Source organism: Prosopis cineraria, unplaced genomic scaffold, assembly GCF_029017545.1.
Source record: "Prosopis cineraria cultivar Desert tree isolate PC_DT_omini unplaced genomic scaffold, ASM2901754v1 PC8, whole genome shotgun sequence".
NCBI lineage: Eukaryota > Viridiplantae > Streptophyta > Magnoliopsida > Fabales > Fabaceae > Prosopis > Prosopis cineraria.
Window position 1 is genome coordinate 23923368 of NW_026555339.1, and position 18865 is coordinate 23942232.

The following is an 18865-nucleotide window of genomic DNA, read 5'->3' on the forward strand; positions in this document are numbered from 1 at the left end:
TAAACTCTAATTTAGGTCCACTAAGTGTGTATTCTTGGGCTACAGCAATTCACATAAAGGCTTTAAATGCTTAAGTTCTACAGGGAGAATATATTTATCCAGGCATGTAGTATTTAATGAGTCTAAATTTCCTTTTGAAACATGATTCATAAACAAGAAAGCTTTACAAGTTGAAGAAGTTCATCCGCAAGTGTTCTTCAAACCCCTGAATGCTTCAGCTTTAAACATGTGTCCATTGGATACTGTCATATTGCAAGAAACAGCTCAAACTCAATTAGATAGTCCTGAGTTCCCTGCCCCACTTCAAAGTTCAGGAACATCCACTTTTCAACCTCCAATTTCAAGTCCTGTATGGTTATCACCAGTTCCAAACTCTCAGTCGCAATTTGAATCAGATGCTACATGTGAATTAGTTGCTGTACTAAATAGCCCTCAAAATCAACATCCTATGGTGACTAGAAGTAAGACTGGAATCATTAAACTTAAAGTCCCTTATGTTGGTATGGCTGTTGAAGAATTAGAAACTCACTCAGAACCAAGAAATGTCAAGGAAGCTTTGAATTCAAAGAGCTGGAGAGAAGCAATGGAAAGTGAATTTAATGCCTTGATCCTCAACAAAACATGGACCTTAGTGCCTTATTCCAGCAACAAGAAGATAGTGGATTGCAAGTGGGTTTTTAAAGTGAAACAAAATTCTGATGGCATCACTAAACATAAAGCCAGACTGGTCGCGAAAGGTTTTCAACAGCACCCAGGAATTGATTTTGATGAGACCTTTAGTCCCGTCTTAAAGACCACTACTTTAAGATTCATTCTCACTATTGCTGTTACATTTAACTAGCAAATAAGACAGATGGACGTCAACAATGCTTTCCTCAATGGAACTCTACAAGAAGAGGTATTCATGAGACAACTTAAAGGTTTTGAGGATTTTAAATTCCCAAATCATGTGTGTTCATTGAAGAAAGCAATCTATGGTCTAAAATAAGCTCCAAGAGCTTGGTTTGAAAAACTAAGAACCACTCTCCTTAATTGGAACTTCGTGCATTCAAAGTGTGACACATCTCTGTTCTTTTTCAGGTACAACAACAGCATAATGTTTGTTTTGATATATGTAGACGACATTATAATTACTGGGAATTCTCCCAACATGCTAAAGTTATTCATTGAAAATCTGAATTCTATTTTTGCCCTGAAAGACTTAGGCCATCTCAACTATTTCCTAGGAATTGAAGCTTACAGAGATCGAACAGGTCTTTATCTTAAACAAGAAAAATATGTTGAAAATTTGTTGAGAAAGTTTAGTATGGATCAATGTGCTACTGCACCTACTCCAATGGTGGTCAATTGCTATTATTCAAAAGAAGATGGAACTACTATGAAGAATCCTACTGTCTACAGGCAAGCGATTGGATCTCTTCAGTATTTAGTTACAACCAGACCGGACATCATTTTTGTTGTTAATAAGTTGAGTCAATTCCTAAATGCACCTACTGATGTACATTGGAAAGCTCTAAAACGAGTTTTTTGTTACCTTAGAGGAATATCAAGACTAGCTCTGCATATCAAGCCTTGCGATTTTCTTCAGCTGCAAGGTTTCTTGGACGCCGATTGGGCCATTTGTCTTGATGACAGGAGATCTATCGGAGGACATTGTGCTTTTTTAGGCGATTCTCTAATTTCTTAGTCTGCAAAGAAGCAACGAGTAGTCTCCAGATCAAGTGCTGAATCCGAATATAGAGCTCTTTCTAATCTCTCTGCAGAACTTGCATGGCTCTGATTGCTCTCAGGTGAAATAGGACTCCGACTAAGATAGCCCTGGATTGCTTGGTGTGACAACATCAGTACCTTTGCTCTTGCTTCTAATTTACATGCCCGCTCTAAACATATTGAACTGGACATTCATTATGTTCGAGATCAAGTTATTAATCGACAGCTGTCTGTCCAGTATGTCCCATCCTCTAACCAAGTTGCTGACATTTTTACTAAGGCGTTTACTTACTCCAAGTTTTGGGCTTTCAGACACAAACTCGGTTTAGTGCTTTCACCAAACTCTCGTTTGAGGGGGAAAGTTAAATCTAAGACCTAACTAAAGCCCAATAGATTATTATTTAAGCCTAATAACACAAAGCCCTGTAGAGAGACTACTTAATTTATTTTTTTTACTCTTATTCTTTATTTTTGCCACATGGCATTGTATGTATTCTCTAGGGTTGTGTGCCCTAACTATATAAGAAAATGTTTATTCTTGTACACAGTAGCCGATAGTAATACAATACCTATTTTTCTCTCAATTCTTGTCTCATTACAACAAAATTCAACGAAACCCAAGGAACAGAAATAGCAAAATTCACATGTGAAGATGTATGCTGAATATAAGTCTTGTGTTGTGCTTCAACATCAATAAGCATAGTAGTGACTGTGCTTATACCATATTGCCCTTTTGCAGCATTAATGACAGCAACAACTAGCTCATATTTAGAACAAAGGCCATTCAACATATGAGAAATTTGTGACGAAGTAGAAACACAGTGGCCTAAAATAACCTAATTATTACAAATAGATTTTATGTTGATTAAGCATTACTTCATACTGAGATCACCCTTGCACTGATTAGTGAGTAAATTTGATAATGCCGAATCTAATTCTAGATGGTTAGAGTTAGTTGATCAAGTGGGTTTCAATTGTGACTATGAGTAGCTTAAATAGAGTCACTAGATTATAATTTCATAGATGTACTCTTCTTATGAAATTAATTCAGATTATAATATTCATCTACTCTTATTCTTCTCTGCTTTCATTTCTTAGTTAATTATATGGTACTAAAGCCATAAATCTGGTGACTACGATGACCTTTTTCTTAGTTTTAGATGATTGTTTTCTCTCTTTTCTTCTTCTCTGTGGTTTGTTTATTCTTTGATATGGCTCAAGTTTCCACTCTAGTTATTGCTTTGACTCCTAAATAATTCTTAAATAAAAAGATCAATGTCATTCTTGATGATAATAACTTTCTTCTTTGGATGTAGAAAGTCACACTTATGGTGAAATAGCATCGATTACAATCTCTTCTTGAAGGTACTAAACTAATTCCATCTACTAAGATTCATGGTGAGGACGGATATATGATTGTGAATCCTGCTTTTGGAGCTTGATGAACAAAATAATAATGCCTTAGCTTCATGGCTTCTATACACTATTTGTAGATTATTCCTGATCATGTTGGATTTGATGATGCCCACAAACTTGGTGTCATCTCTGCAATCTATTCTGCTAAGTTTGAGACTTACTTTAATTTGTGAGTTATATTCCTGTAGATAAAGACAATAATTTAAACCAAACCTAATGGATAATTCCAAATAAGCTAAAAAAATTTTAGAATTAGGGTTAGAGAAAATTCACACATATTTACATTCAGGACAATTTGGTTCAAGTTTGGTTCAAACACCCAAATCTTTTTTAAAAAAAATTATATGTAGTATATATTAAATGCTTATCAATTCCTTCAGGCTTAAAACATTTTGTACTAAAAAATCATATATATATATATATATATAGCTAAGTACATTGTTATAGATATTTTCTTAAAAAATTAAAAATATTGATGTTATTATATTTATATCATTTTTAATCTATCAAATGCCTTAAAATATTCTTAAAAATGTAAAAATATAAAAATTATTTTAGGAGTGTTTTTCTTCAAAATCGATTCCAACAATACAATTTTTAAAAAAAATTAAAAAAATTATTCAAGGAGTGTTTGTCAAAATAGAGGTTCCCATGCATTAAAAAAACAAAGGAAAACAAAACAAAAAAGGTATATAGGAATGTATGCATCTTAAAAGCTGTCAAATGTGTTATGGAAACCTTTATATTTTAAAACAGTCCCTGTTCTGGTCATATGTACAAGAACTTTTTTTTAAAGAAATGCTCCTATATGTGCAATCTTGTAAGTCATACAACCCATTTCTGTAATAATCTCGAGTTTGCAAGCATAATTTTAAAAAAACATCAAATCACACCATATGCTTTAAGAAGTGCCACACTAAATCACATTGAGGGTAATGAGAAGTTAATCCTCAAAACCAAGTTCAGTATAGAAAGATGGAGTTAAACTAAATGATCAACAGTCAACATCTCCTGTCGTCTGGTTAAAATTCACACTCAACTTTAAAAATAAAGCTTAAAAAACACTACAAGAGCAAGCTTGTAGGAACCAACTTCAAGAACCATTCAATCACAAAGAATCCTCGCAAAGACAAAACCTACAAGAAAAATAACTTCAAAGTGAACAATTATGATAAGTGAATCTTCAGCTAAAGAGTACATGATAAACAAAAATAAAAGTTTTCTTGTAGCTTACATATAAAATAACTCAAACCATGAGTTTAAAAGTTTATATTTGTTAGTGTTATTAAAATCAAAGGAGACCGACAGGTTCAACCAGTTGAACTGAAAATCAATCCTAAGCCCAATCTAATCACAACAGAGAATTGGCCAATATGAAAACCAATCAAGAATTAGCAGAACCGGTTTTGAATCGATCAAAATTAGTGAAAAATCTAGTTGAATTGGTCCTGATATTTTTTAAAAAAATTTAATTCATATTTATAAACTAAAATTTATGCATATTTATACATAATAAACATTGATAAATGAAGAAAAAGAACAAGTATGCAAGAAATATGTACAGGATATGTATAAATGCATATATTTTAAAGTTATAAATTATAAATTATGAAATAAGTATATGTATATTGGATTTAAATGATGGAATATTAATGTATATTTCCTTTTTTATCTTATATGATCTTGTTTGAAATTTAAAAATTCATTTTTATTATAATATATAATTATTTATTTTTATTATAAACATATATTGTTTAAAATTTAAAATATATCAATTTATTCATGACTAGTTGACTTATGGTTCAAATCATGTTTTGACCATTGAATCATGAATGAGCATCTTTGCTGATTCAATAACCAATCTAGTTTTCTTAACATTGATATTTGTACATTCATCGTTTACATATTTTTAAAATAGGTCCATGTTGATGTAGTTTTATAAGTATTGAGTTTCATATGTATAGCTAAATATTTTCAAATATGTAGCAATATATTGATAAAATATAATAATAAAGATTGAATTAAAGATTATTCAAATTTTATATCATAAAGATGAAATCAAAATTGTGTGGCATTGTAGAGATTAATAATACAATAATTTTTAACCAATGACTGCCATTGGTTGTATTGTATGCGAATTATGTCAATGTTACTGATATTATATATGCATCAAAAATAGCATGAGATGTCCAAAAAAAAAAAACGAAAGATAATGCTGACGTGCGTACCCATCATTTATTCCAATTTTTGGCATTTAGCAAGAGGAGTTTAGATGTCCACCACATCATCATTAAGAGCGTGGCAGTCGTCTAAATCATTGTTGCAACTGCATCCTTCACCCCTTGTTCTTTGCCATGCTTCAACATCTTCTTTACACACCACACGCCACCCACAATTCCTTATCCTTATTTCGACCTTACTATATGCGTACGAATTGCCAACCCAAAAAGAAAATTGAAGATTTCCCTTATAAAAGCATGGAATAAATAATAAAATGCATTGGCTATACCAACGCTCAGTCAAAGTGATGCTCCACATGCCTGGAATATTTCTACATTCCCACCTCACAATCGCTTGACGATCAATTTCAACAAAATCAGATGTAAAACAACCTTCTACGGCTAAGCATACAGCTATTCCACACCATTCACTTGAAAGGCATTGATCATCTATATCCGCGATAATTGACACATTTGGTTTACAACACCAAGCCTCATCATAGAAGTAATTTGATTAAAAAACCATGATGGCACTTCACTTCCTGGAATATTTAATACAAAGAACCACCATTCTGACTTAAAGCCATCCTGGAACAAATATTATTAGCATGTTAAAGAAGTGTGATGATTATAATATTCAAGAAACAACCATATAATAAAACTTTTAAGATTATCCAAAATGTAATGCTCTTTTACATTTGTGCTATTTGAAGCTATATTTTTGTATATATTTTAGAGAAGTATAATGATTATAATGTGTAAGAAACATCCTAATGAGAAAATCAAACCAACCTCATATTCAAATTGTTCGAGCCATTCCAACAGCTGTTCTGGACCAAGTTTAGGTGTCATTGAAGGACAATCAACTGCATCTGCAGACCATATATTTGGCGGAAGTCGTGGTAATGATTGAAGCCTTGGACAATGACTAAACCTAACCCATTGGAGCTTTAAAAGGTTAGAGGTAAAGCCACTAGGTAGGTTAACAAAATTGTTTCCACGCAGATCAAGCCCCCGCAATGATGATAATGCATTAAAATCATTAGGAAGGGACTCATCATAGATATTGCAGTGACTTAAATGTAAGAATCTTAATGATGATAAATTTGATAAAGAAGGGGGCAGCAATAACCCAATGGATATTGAAGGCCTTGTAATCCTAGAGAACCTACTGAAAATGGAAGAGAAATTTTGTGAGGATGATTGTGCTTGTCCAGTACATCTACTAAAAGATAGTGATTTCAAATTTTTCAACTGACAAATTGATGAAGCCACTTCCTTTATAGCAGTTCCACTAGCATCAAGCTCTTCTAAAGCCTCATTTTCATTCGAAACCTCTGGAAGACTTGAAAGTTTTGAGCAACCAGAAAAATTAAGAATTCTAATAGACTTCATATATTGAATGACATTGGGAAGGCATACCAGACTTTTGCAATTCCTAAGATTTAAAACAGCAAGAGTGGTCAAATTGACAAGTGATTGAGGTAGTTTTGTGATACCAGTATCCTCCACATCAAGTTGGGATAGACGCTCCATACTTTCGCCAAATTCAGGAAGTCGTTTGATTTTTGGACAGCCTGAGAGTGTAAGAGTCTCTAGGCGTTTCATCTCAAACTTTCTTGGTAGAGTTTTAATACTCCTACAACCCTTCAAATTGACTGTGGCCAGATTCTTATGGCATCCAAGAGATGAATGTACTTCAACAACGTTTACACAACCTTCAAGAATGAGTATTTCAAGATCAGGGACTTCATCAAAATTTGGTGTTTTGATTAGATATCTTGAATGGCTTAAATCAAGGTGCTTAAGCTTTCCTAAAACCTGAAAAAATAAAAAGATACAAATTTTAAAAAAATTCTTAAACAAGTATCAATTGTTTCAAATTATATATAACTATCTTTAATAGAAAAGCCATAGTTAATTACCTGTGGTTGTTTTCGAACCGGACTTGGCAAAGTATCTAAACAGCATCCCTTCCATTCTAACACTTTTAATGTACTTGGAAAGAATTTAAGCCCACAAGGAAGATTCAAATAACAAAAACAATCAGCATGCCATTGCCAACCACTTTTTATGATAAGTAATTTAAGATTACTCATCTTTATGAAGGCTTTAGGATCCCAATTGGAGACATATGGTTTGTCTAATCTTAACACGATGCCTCGAATTGCTTCTGTCCCCTAAATAAAAAAAAAGAAAAAAATCAAGTTAATGATATAAATAACGCACGGAAGAATTTACTAAATAAAAAGTGCATAATCATAAAAAATTATGAGCATTATATTATATGGTAACAAGGCCCAAAAAATAAGTATTACCATATTGCTTTCTAGAACATGATTAGCATCCTCCAAGGACCATATCCTACTACGTTTGCCAGCATCATGGGATGATTGTTGAACAACAATATTCTTAGCCATTTCCTCAAGCATGTCATGAACCCATACAGTATCAGAACTAATAATCACCAAAGATTTATCAACCAAAACTTTTATTCCAATTATTGGATGTAGATCCAATTTTTGTAAGATTTGCATGACATAATCTTTTTTCATCCCTTTAAAGAAGCAAGCAATATCTAAAAATATAGTCTTCTCATCCTCTTCTAATCCATCGAAACTAATTTTAAGTATCTTCAAGATGCCATTATTAGGAGGAACTTTCTTAAATCTAGCGATTGCATCTCTCCATTCTAATATATTTCTTCCGCAAAGAAATGAACCCAACACTTTGAGCGCCAAAGGAAGGCCACTAGCATAGTGAATCACAGTTCTAGAAAGCTCCAAAAAATCTACACTTGGCTTACTTCCTTTAAAAGCATTTTGGTGGAAAAGCTCAAGGGATTCATCATCACTCAAGAATTTGATGTCATACCAAGTAGATACACCATGTGATAATAACAAATGCTTGTCTCTGGTTGTTATTATTATTAAGCTCCCTTGCCAAACCATTCTTGATTTCTAGCCAAATTCTCAAGTTGGCTTAGATCACTCACATCATCAAGGACAAGAAGAATTTTCCTATTGCTTAACATGCTTTTTATCGACTTCCTTCCTTCATGATAGTCATCCACATCCATGCTTCTTTTATCCAAAGAAGAAAGAACTTTTTTTTGCAAGGCAATCAAACCTTCTTTTTCATCTACCTCTCTAACATTAAGAAGAAAGCAATGAACTTCAAAATCTATACATTCTCTCATAGAAAGCTCTTGCAATAGTAGTTTTACCTAAACCCCTATGCCCCATATTCCTATAAATAGAACATCATCCAATCCATTTTCTATAAGTGAATTTAAATCTGCAAGTTTTGATTCAATTCCAACTAATCTCTCAGAGTCAAATGTAGTTCATCATATATTTTTGACCACACTTTTTCAATAACAGCTTCAATGAGTTTTGTTTCGTGCCTGCAAACGAATATAAAGTAATATCTTTAACATTAAGTCAACTGAATTTTAATTTATATAAACTAAAATAGTTAATGTGATATAAGGAAACACGGTCACATGGGTAGCATTTTTAGTTCAACTACGTAACATAAGTTAACCTTGACCTACATTTATCATGCTGTTTAAAATTATTGTAATGCAAATTAAATAGCTGGTTTTGTAATAGAAAGAATAATGAATTATATTCTTGCAGCCTTAGTTTTAAAATTATAATTATTTTTCCTCTCATTTGTTTTATGATAGGACCGATCAATTATGAAATCTACACTCAAACTTGGGTTCCTAATTGTTTTTCATGATTGTTACTAAATTGCCTCCCCATATGTTTTTTTTTTTAAACAACTAGATCGTGAACAGTGATTTGTTTAAGGTGAGTCAATTTAATCATGATTCATAGATGATCTGACTTTTCATAGATTTTGTATTTGAATTTTATATAAGGGAAAACGTTTTTTCCTCTAGAGTTTTGGTCAAGACAGGTCAAGGTTACTATGGGTCTTTTTTTAAATTATTTAAGAAATCAGTATAAAATTATAGTCAATTTTGGTCAAAATCTCTATTGTCATCAAACATCCTTGGTACGTAAGGACATGTGATCTCGGGAGATATTGTTCAAAGTTAACTCTAAGACTTATTCCTTAGTTAATGAAAAACTTTAGGATCTTAATGAAAGGCCGAAACTCTAGAATCAAAAATATGTTGTTCCTATATATATAATCATATTATAATATAACTAACATCAATGTTTAAATATTTTAAAATAATTAATATCCACACCCTTAATATTCATTTTTTTATAATTACACAAATATGCAGTGCACAAATTAAAATGAAAGGAAATCTTCTTCATATCCACACCCTTAGTATTATTTTAAAAAATTATTCATGATAATTATTGGAAGTTTAAGAAATTACCGATAGTCAGAATGCCAGCCAGACAGTTAGCAACTTCTTCCAAAGCATCCCTCCAATCTTGCACCTTCGTCTTGTCTTGTGGAAGTTTGTCTTCATGCTTTTTAAATGCTTCTGCAAAACTTCCTCTCTGGTGTCGAACATCAGACGGATCCACACCATAAAAGATTGGAAATACATGAAGACTTGACTCTTTCTTGAAATGAAGAATCTTTGAGAGCTCTTCTAAGCACCAGGTTGAAGAAGCATAATTGGAGATATAACAACAATTGCAGAAAGAGATTCTTCAATTGCTTGGAGCAGACTTGGTTAATAACTTCTCCCCCTCTCAAGTTCTTCGTCATCCCTGAAAGCTTTAATTCCCGTGCGTTGTAAAGCACAAAACAAGTGATCTGTAAAGCTTCTACGAGTGTCTTCTCCTCGAAAACTCAAGAACACATGATACTTCCATCTCCTAGCCGAACCGAAAGAGCTTGAAGGGTAGTCAACCCCATGAGCTTCAAGTGCCATAACAACAATTCGAAAGCTCAACCATGCAAATTTCAAATACATCCATCAGCATCCAGGCATAAAAGAGAGAAAATAAACATATACAGAAGGAAGAAAACTTCAATTAATGGAAGCAGAATCTGTGTATATATTCTTTCTCGTTGACGTTAGCAAAATCTCACAGATCTAAACCATTCAATTCACAGAAGAAACCTAAAACGGAGCAAGGAAGAAAGTAGAAACCTGAAGGATGAAGTAATGTGGAAAGATTTGTTGGATTTCGAAGTGCTATAAGATGAAGTTGAGCAGGCTGCTACAAATTTCAGAGAAAGAAAAATGGAAGAAGATGAGAAGCAAAAAGGGGAAAGTAAGCCAAATGGAACTCTTGTGTGTATTGAATTAGATGAAAGTATTATAATGCTCTCAGGTCTCAACAAGCAGCCACGAGCTCAACTGGAAGCCCAAGTCTTCCCTCAAGTCTTCACGCATCATGAGTCAAACCGTGTTGCGGACAACAGTGTTCCTTTTGCGGAATGAAAGGACAGAACCATGTGATGATGCTTTTCATTACTTTATTGGATTTTTTATTTACTTTTTTATTTACTTTTTAAGTATTTATTTATATAATATAATTATGAAAGTGGTCCTTTTATATTATCATTGTACCGTTTTTTAAAAAATTAAAAAATTATTATAAAAAATAAGTTTAAAATCCCTCAATTCTAAGTCAATAATTTTACTCATTTATTTTTTATTGAAAAGAATTAAAACAATAATAATATACATATATATATATATATATATTAAATGGATAATTTAAACAATAATGTGTAGAATAAAAAATATTTAATATACTAGTTTTTTTAAAAAATTGTGTGTGTGTATGAAAAAACGAGAGGGAAGACTAGGAAATAGGAATGAAATCATCAAGAGTCTTTTAGATTTAAATTATAATAATAATAATAATAATAATAATAATAATAAAAAAGCCTACTACTTTTCTCATTATATGTGGCCTTAAATTTGCTAGAAAACTATTAAGAAATTCTACGAATGTCAAAGAAATTAACTATGAGAAGTTTCTCGGAAAATGGTCCTAAATTTGAATGGAAATTATAGTATAGAACTTCAGATCAATTCATATGGTTAAACTGATAAACTATTAAGCTAATATTTTATCCAATTTAACAAAATACTTTATTTATAATAATTTATCACGAGTCAATTATATTTTTATTACTAACCTTAAAACCAATACCTCTACAGCTAAATAATCAGCCCGATTTTTTAAAATGTTGTTAGAAATTAACATTTTGACTTGGCATGTCAAGCAAAATGGAGGGAGTGAGCCAAATGGAATTTTTGTGTGTACTGAATGGATAAATTTCCATATTTAATGCCTGACATTATTCCAAACAAAATTGTTTTTAATAAAAAATAGGAATGGCTACAGAAGAAGAAAAAGTATGATAATGCTCCGAAGTCTCAACAACGAGCTCAATTGATAACCCAACTCTTCTCTCAAGTCTTTACGCCTTCATTCCTCAAACCGTGTTATGGACATCAGTGCGCCATTTTGCAGAATGAAACACAGACCCATGTGATGTTGCTTTTCATTACCCATGACAAGAAGAAAAAATACGAATGTATGCATCTTAAAAGTCTCAAATGTGTTACGGAAACCTTTATATATATATATATATATATTTCTTTTTATTCAAGGGAACCTTTATATTTTAAAACGGTCCCTGTTCTGCTCATACGTACAACAACTTTTTTTTTAGGAAAAAATGCTCCTATATGTGCGACCTTGTAAGTCTACAACCCATTTCTGTAATAATGTCGAGTTTGCAAGCATAATTTAAAAAACATCAAGTCACACCATATGCTTGAAGAAGTCCCACACTAAATCACATTGAGGGTAATGAGAAGTTAATCGTCAAAGCCAAGTTCAGTATAGAAAGATGTAGTTAAACCAAATGATTAATAGGCAACATCTCTTGTTGTTTAGTTAAAATTCACACTCAACTTTAAAAGTAAAGCTTAAAAAACACTACAAGAACAAGCTCACGGGAAAAAAACTTCAAGAACCATTCAATCACAAAGAATCCTTACAAAGAAAAAAACCTACAAGAAAAAGAACTTCAAAGTGAGCAATTATGATAAGTGAATATTCAGTTAAACAGTACACGATAAACAAAAATAAAAGTTTTCTTGTAGCTTACATATAAAATAAATCAAATGAATGAGTTTTAAAAGTTTATATTTGTTAGTGTTATTAAAATCAAATGAGATCGACAAGTTCAACCAGTTAAAATGGAAATCAATCCTAAGTCCATCTAGTCGCAATAGAGAATTGGTCAATATGAAAACTAATCAAGAATCAGCAGAACCAGTCTTGATTTGATTAAAATTAGTAAAAATTCTAGTTGAATTGGTCCTCATTTTTTTAAAAAAATTTTATTCATATTTATAAACTAAAATGTGTGCATATTTATACATAATAAACATTGATAAATGAAAAAAAAGAACAAATATGCAAGAAATATGTATAGAATATGTATATATGCACACATTTTAAAGTTATAAATTATAAACTATGAAATAAGTATTTGTTTATTGGATTTAAATGATGGAATATTAATGTATGTTTCCTTTTTTATCTTTTATGATCTTGTTTGAAATTTAAAAATTCATTTTTTATAATATATAATTATTTCTTTTTATTATAAACATATATTGTTTAAAATTTAAAATAGATAAATTTATTCATAATTACTTGACTTATGGTTCAAATCACGGTTTGACTATTGAACCTTGAATGAGTACCTCTGTCGATTCAATAGCCGGTTTAGTTTTCTTAACATTAATATTTGTACATTCACCATTTACATATTTTTTAAAATAGGTCCATGTTGATGTAGTTTTATAAGTATTGAGTTTCATATGTATAGCTAAATATTTTCAAATATGTAGCAATATATTGATAAAATATAATAATAAAGATTGAATTAAAAATTATTTAGATTTTATATTATAAAGATGAAATCAAAATTGCGTGACATTGTAGAGATTAATAATACAATAATTTTTTAACCAATGACTGCCATTGGTCGTATTGTATGCGAATAATATCAATATTACTGATATTATATATGTAACAAAAATAGCATTAGATTTCCATAAAAAAAAAAGAGGAAAAAAAAAAAAAGATAATGCTGACATGCATACCTGAAACTATTTGCTCATTATACATTTATTAGGATTTGTTTAATTTGCAATTGGTTGAAGTACTCTAATTAACTACAATTATTGAAAAGAAATTTATAAAAAATAACAACAAATTAACCACGGTACTTTGACTCATTATGCGAGACTTTAAAAAGAAAATGATTTTTTATCCAAGTAAATTCCAATTAAAAATTCAAAGAACATACAATTTAACATTTATACAGCTTTTATTTGTAATTTCTAGCACCATTATTTAATTATTGTGTTTTAGAAGAATTACGTCCAAAGACCTCTCAAAAGAATTATTCACAAATAAAGATTAATACAAAATTATTTGTTATTAAAATGGTAACAGAGGCTTGTTTTTCCCCTCAAATGGTGACTTATTATTTGTCTTTGTCTGCAAATAATTCTCTTGAAAATAATGATTTCATGGAATAGATCTTAAAAAATAGAGTGCAAAGTAGGAAATAGGAACCTGAAGGATGAAACAAAGAATGTTGAGGACAAGTCTTGTGTTTAGTCTTCAATCTCTGGTATATGCAAAATCTATGAGCTGGTGTGCGTGTGTTTCTATATAAAAATCCAAGGCGTAAGATTCAGTCCAAGTCGTCGAAGTCAGTCCAATCTGAATTGCCATCCAGCTGTGTCTTACTCTATATAATATTTTGTTGGTAAATGTCTTTATATGACATTTTATTATCAAAATGTTGGCACCGAAGAACAAAGAAAGATTAAATATTTTATTAAAATCTCGAGACTCGGAACTTTTTTGTCCAATTATTCAGACCTCACACTAATACGTTATTTTAAATCTTTTTTTAACGGGGCATCCCAGCAACTCCTTTTATATTTTTATTGTTTAGTTTAAGGTTTTAAGGAAATTCAAGGTCACGTGCATGTATATGGTTACTGCCATGCCTAGCTACTACATTTCTATTTCTATTTCTATATATAAGATATTTTCAATTGAATCCTCCATTTTAATAAAAGTTTCTTTTAGTTGAAATCACATTAAATTATAATAATTTTCTAATTTTGACCCCAATAATGCTAATTAATATCATGATGGTGGTGGGTAAAGCACATAATTAATATATCTACCCTTTTTTTTAAGATAAGAATAAAATTATTTAATTATTCAAAAATATTATGACACCTCTTAAATTTAAGAATAAAATAAACTTTTAGGGACGAAGCTCCTGTCCAAAAAAGTCTTAAATGATAAGTATAGTAGTGCCTTCTTGTTATGAGACCAAGAAACTTCACATCCTCTCTTGGGAAAAAGTCTGATAAACGTTCGGGAATTAAGAGCCTCCGCCAGCAGAATGAGGCATACTTATGACTTAAAGAAAAGTATAAATACTCCTCTGTTAAAAAATATAAGGCATTTTTAATTAAATTTTACCCTCCAATAAAGTAGTTATTTACTTTCAAACTAACAATATCTTTACATCTTTACTCTTATTAAACACCCTATAATAAATATAAAGTCATTATTAATAGAGGTACTTTAAAAAAAAAAAGGCAATGTTTACACCTCAAAAGACTAAAAATGTCTTACATTTTTGAACATCTAACTCCTTAAAAAATGCCTTACATTTTTAAATGGTGGGAGTAACTTCCAAGCTACAAATATTATCACAGCAACATAATTATGGCTAGCTTATATATGTGACAAATCAAATGAATGGATTTAAAAGTTTTAAGTTTGTACATTCATCATTTACAATTTTTTTAAATAGGTACCTGTTGATAAAGTTTCATGAGGATTTGTTGGTTTTTATAAGTATACATAAATATTTTTCACGCATGTAGCAATACATTGACAAAACATAATAACAAAGATTGAATATAAAATTATATGAATTTTAAATTATAAAGATCGAATCAAAATTATGTGAAATTGTATAGATTAATATTTAATAATACAATTTTTCGAACTGCGTAACAAATGTCCATGGGCTTGGATCTTATGCCTTCAACCATTTTTTTTTCTATGAGATGTTTTTTAAAATATATATATATATATATAATGTAAGATGTAATTGGACTGCGAATATAATGATGTTAATGTTGCTGATACTATATAATAAAAGAAGCATGAGATATCCATAAACAAATAAAAATTTTAAAAATTAAATAAATTATGTTGCCTACCAGTACCTTGAATCATTCATTCCAATTTTCCGCGTTTTGCAAGGGGTGGTGTTTGGATGTGCACATCATTTTCGTTTACACTATCATATGTGCGCGTGTGTGCTAACAAAGAAAAAAAGATATAAATACATATATTTTATCAAGTTATTGCAAAAAAAAAAAAAAAGAAATATTTTTCTTTTTAGTTAAAAGTAGTATTAACAGTTGATCGGTAAAAATGATAATACTTGTAGTTATATTTGTTGACTTTTTTCTTTTTTGGCTACATTGTATAAGAACATTCTTATGAAGATCAGAAGATATAATTATAAAATTGAGCTATTGCATGAATATAAATTTATTTTTTCATTAATGTATATATAATATTAACTGATTATGCTTATTAAAAAAATAAGTTATGTTTAATTTACCTATGTTAGACTTAATATTTTTTTAGAGTTTTGTTATCTAAAAAACATATTGATTTATTTTTGTACTATTACGATGTGAAGTAGATTTATCTGAATCTTTTTCTATACAAATTATATATACTCAATGACGTATAAAAAATATAATTTTTTGACCAACACGTATAAAAATATATTGATAATCTAAACTTTCATTAGTAATTTATTCATTTTTAATAAACTCAATTGTCATTTAATTATTTATATTAACATGCTAAAATGAAATTTACAACAAAAATTAATCCTATAAAACTTAAATTGTCAATATATGTGTTTTAACTTTTAAATTTAATTTCGTAAACAAAAATAAATCTCAATAAACAATTCTAGCCAGATACGTCCTCACACAGTTCCGAAGGCAAAACAGAATGGAATCAAAATTGACCTGCGAATTAGAAAACTAAACAAGAGAAACTTCAACGAGGTGCGAATAGATGATTTGACAGATCTAAACATAAAAATAATGAGTTCAATGAATAGATCTAAAAAAACCAAAAACAGAGAGCTAAGGAGAAAATAGGAACCAGCAGGATGAAATAATAATGTTGAGGCCAGGCCTGCTGTTCAGTCTTCAGTCTCTTGTATATGCAAAATCTATGAGTGCTGTGTGTTTCCTTCTATGTGAAGCTCCAAGGCGTAAGATTCGGTCCCAAGTCGTCGAAGTCAGTTGCCATCCAGCTGTGTCTTACTCTACATAATATTTTTTTGGTAAAATGTCTTTATATGACATTTTAATATAAAAATGTTTGCACCAAAGAACAAAGAAAGACTAAACATGTTAATAAAATATTGAGACTTGGAACTTTTGTCGACTTATTCAGACATCACACTTATACGATATTTTAAATCTTTTTAACGGGGCATCCCAGCAACTCCCCCTTCCATTTTTTTTTTTTGGGATAAAACTGAAATGCATTCCAAGAGAAATAAAACCAACCAGTACAAATAAAACTACAAAAAGAGAGACAAGAAATCAATCGTCATCTATCCCCTTCAGCTAACCAAGGTGGTAGATGATCAAAGATACAAAAAGACCCCTCTGTAAAATGAGGTAACCTAGCTAGTCTATGAGCAAAGCTAACTATATAAAATCATATATGATCAAACAAAAGTTTGTTTAATAGACAAAATTTAAAAATAATAAGTTTCCCAAAAAAATGTACTTTTTAACGGGACTTTATCAGAACGATTAACAAGCGTGGACACAAAGTCCATGAAGGTAAGTAACCAACAAGCGTGGACACACAGTTCACGAGGGTAAATAACTGACAAGCGTGGCTTGAATCCACGAAAACAAGTGCGAGCATAAAGTCTACGAAAACAAGCATGAGTACTATGCTCACGAATAACCATCCCTCCATTCCACGTGCGTTAGCCGTCACACGGGGCTAGTACCTCCTAAGCACCCTACTATCTGGGTGTACCATGGCGTACTAAGGGCCAACGGAACTGCCATTAGCATCCAGCATTCTGAACTCAGTCCCCCTAATTAAATTGAGCGTGCATGGAGTTGAAACACTCATTCAAAGCTATTCTTTCCAAAATATAACATTCAACTATCGACTTTTCTTTTCAATTTTCTCCATGCACAAATCACGTATTAATAACTGCAACATAAAGAATAAAATTTAAACAACAGAAATGTTTAGAATATACCGGATCCAAATATTCCTTAACAATATAAAGCATATTCCATAATAAATCAATCAATAAAAAAAGTAAGGTAAGTAAAGAGGATTGTATGAATCATAAAATTAGAATTGACAAGAATATTTATACAACTTATAAAGGAATAACGTAAAAATTTAAATAAAGAAGTCTTATAACCACTTTAAAAAAAAATTATTTGAGACACTACTCACTCACCTTTCTCAGTATCTCTATAGCTCGTTCCTTTTTAAGCTTCTCATTTATACTTTGATAGTGCCACTGATTTACCTAACCAAACAAACCAACAAGCTAATAATACTAAACTTTCCATGCCACAACTCTCTATTTATGCTTTATTTGAATATCCATAAGATTTCCCAAAGCCTTATTTGCTCTTAATTCACTGTCTCAAACAATGACCTCTTCCAAACTCTTTAAATCCAATAATAATAACTTCAATAATACACTGGCTATGTAATTCTCAATTAGTTTTGTAGAATATAAAAGAATCTTGATTCTAAAAGCATAGTAGTTATTCAGTCATGCATCAACCAGGTCAAATTAGCAAGTTGAAATAACTCATCACTCTAGCATAGAAAAGAAATCTCAAACAATAATTATAGCCTCTATAGTTTCCTTTAACATAAAATACAATAATCCAAGTTAAACTCATATTTTCTTAAAAGATCATAAGGTGCTACAAGACATAAGTTCCTTTAATCCTTTTTTTTTTTTTTCAATGCTTCAACAAACACCATCAATGCATCAAGGTCAATTTACAACAAACAAGCAACAGATCTGGTCAACTTCCAACATTACTCAAGCATCATCATAAACACTATATAATCCCAATCAAACACTGAAATCACATTTAGCAACAACTAAAGTTAGCAACCTCAACTAGAAGTTCAAATAGATATTATACATACTCAATAGGTTTCTTCCCTCACTGCTCCAAACCATAGCAACTCAATTTTTTTTAAAAAAATTTAATCAGCTGGAATAATTAAATAAAATTTTAGTCTCCATCTTCATCAGCATATCATAAAATAGGGGACCCAAACCCCTTGGCGCAATATCACGGACCACCAAAAATAGAAGAAAAAGAAGCAAATACTTGCTTCCTAATCACGCTGGCAGCTGGAGGAAGATGGAGGGAGCAACGTTCAAGACACCCAAACTCT

At 30.8% G+C, this 18865-nt stretch overlaps 2 protein-coding genes across 2 annotated transcripts; one reads left to right on the top strand and one right to left on the bottom strand.

Annotated features, from left to right (window-relative positions):
* Nucleotides 1–866: 866 nt before the first annotated feature.
* LOC129317487 (uncharacterized mitochondrial protein AtMg00810-like) lies at nt 867–1687 on the top strand. Its single transcript, XM_054961804.1, has 2 exons — nt 867–898; nt 1081–1687. The coding sequence occupies exons 1-2, from the start codon at nt 867–869 to the stop codon at nt 1685–1687; spliced, it is 639 nt and encodes a 212-aa protein (XP_054817779.1).
* A 2339-nt stretch (nt 1688–4026) lies between these two features.
* Nucleotides 4027–8548, bottom strand: LOC129318007 (TMV resistance protein N-like). The gene is made up of 5 exons (XM_054962494.1): nt 7664–8548; nt 7271–7525; nt 6138–7166; nt 5355–5933; nt 4027–4262 (listed from the first exon to the last, which is right to left on the bottom strand). Exons 1-4 carry the CDS (start codon nt 8294–8296, stop codon nt 5796–5798), a joined length of 2055 nt encoding a protein of 684 aa, XP_054818469.1. The 5' UTR covers nt 8297–8548; the 3' UTR covers nt 4027–4262; nt 5355–5795.
* Between the last annotated feature and the right edge of the window lie 10317 nt (nt 8549–18865).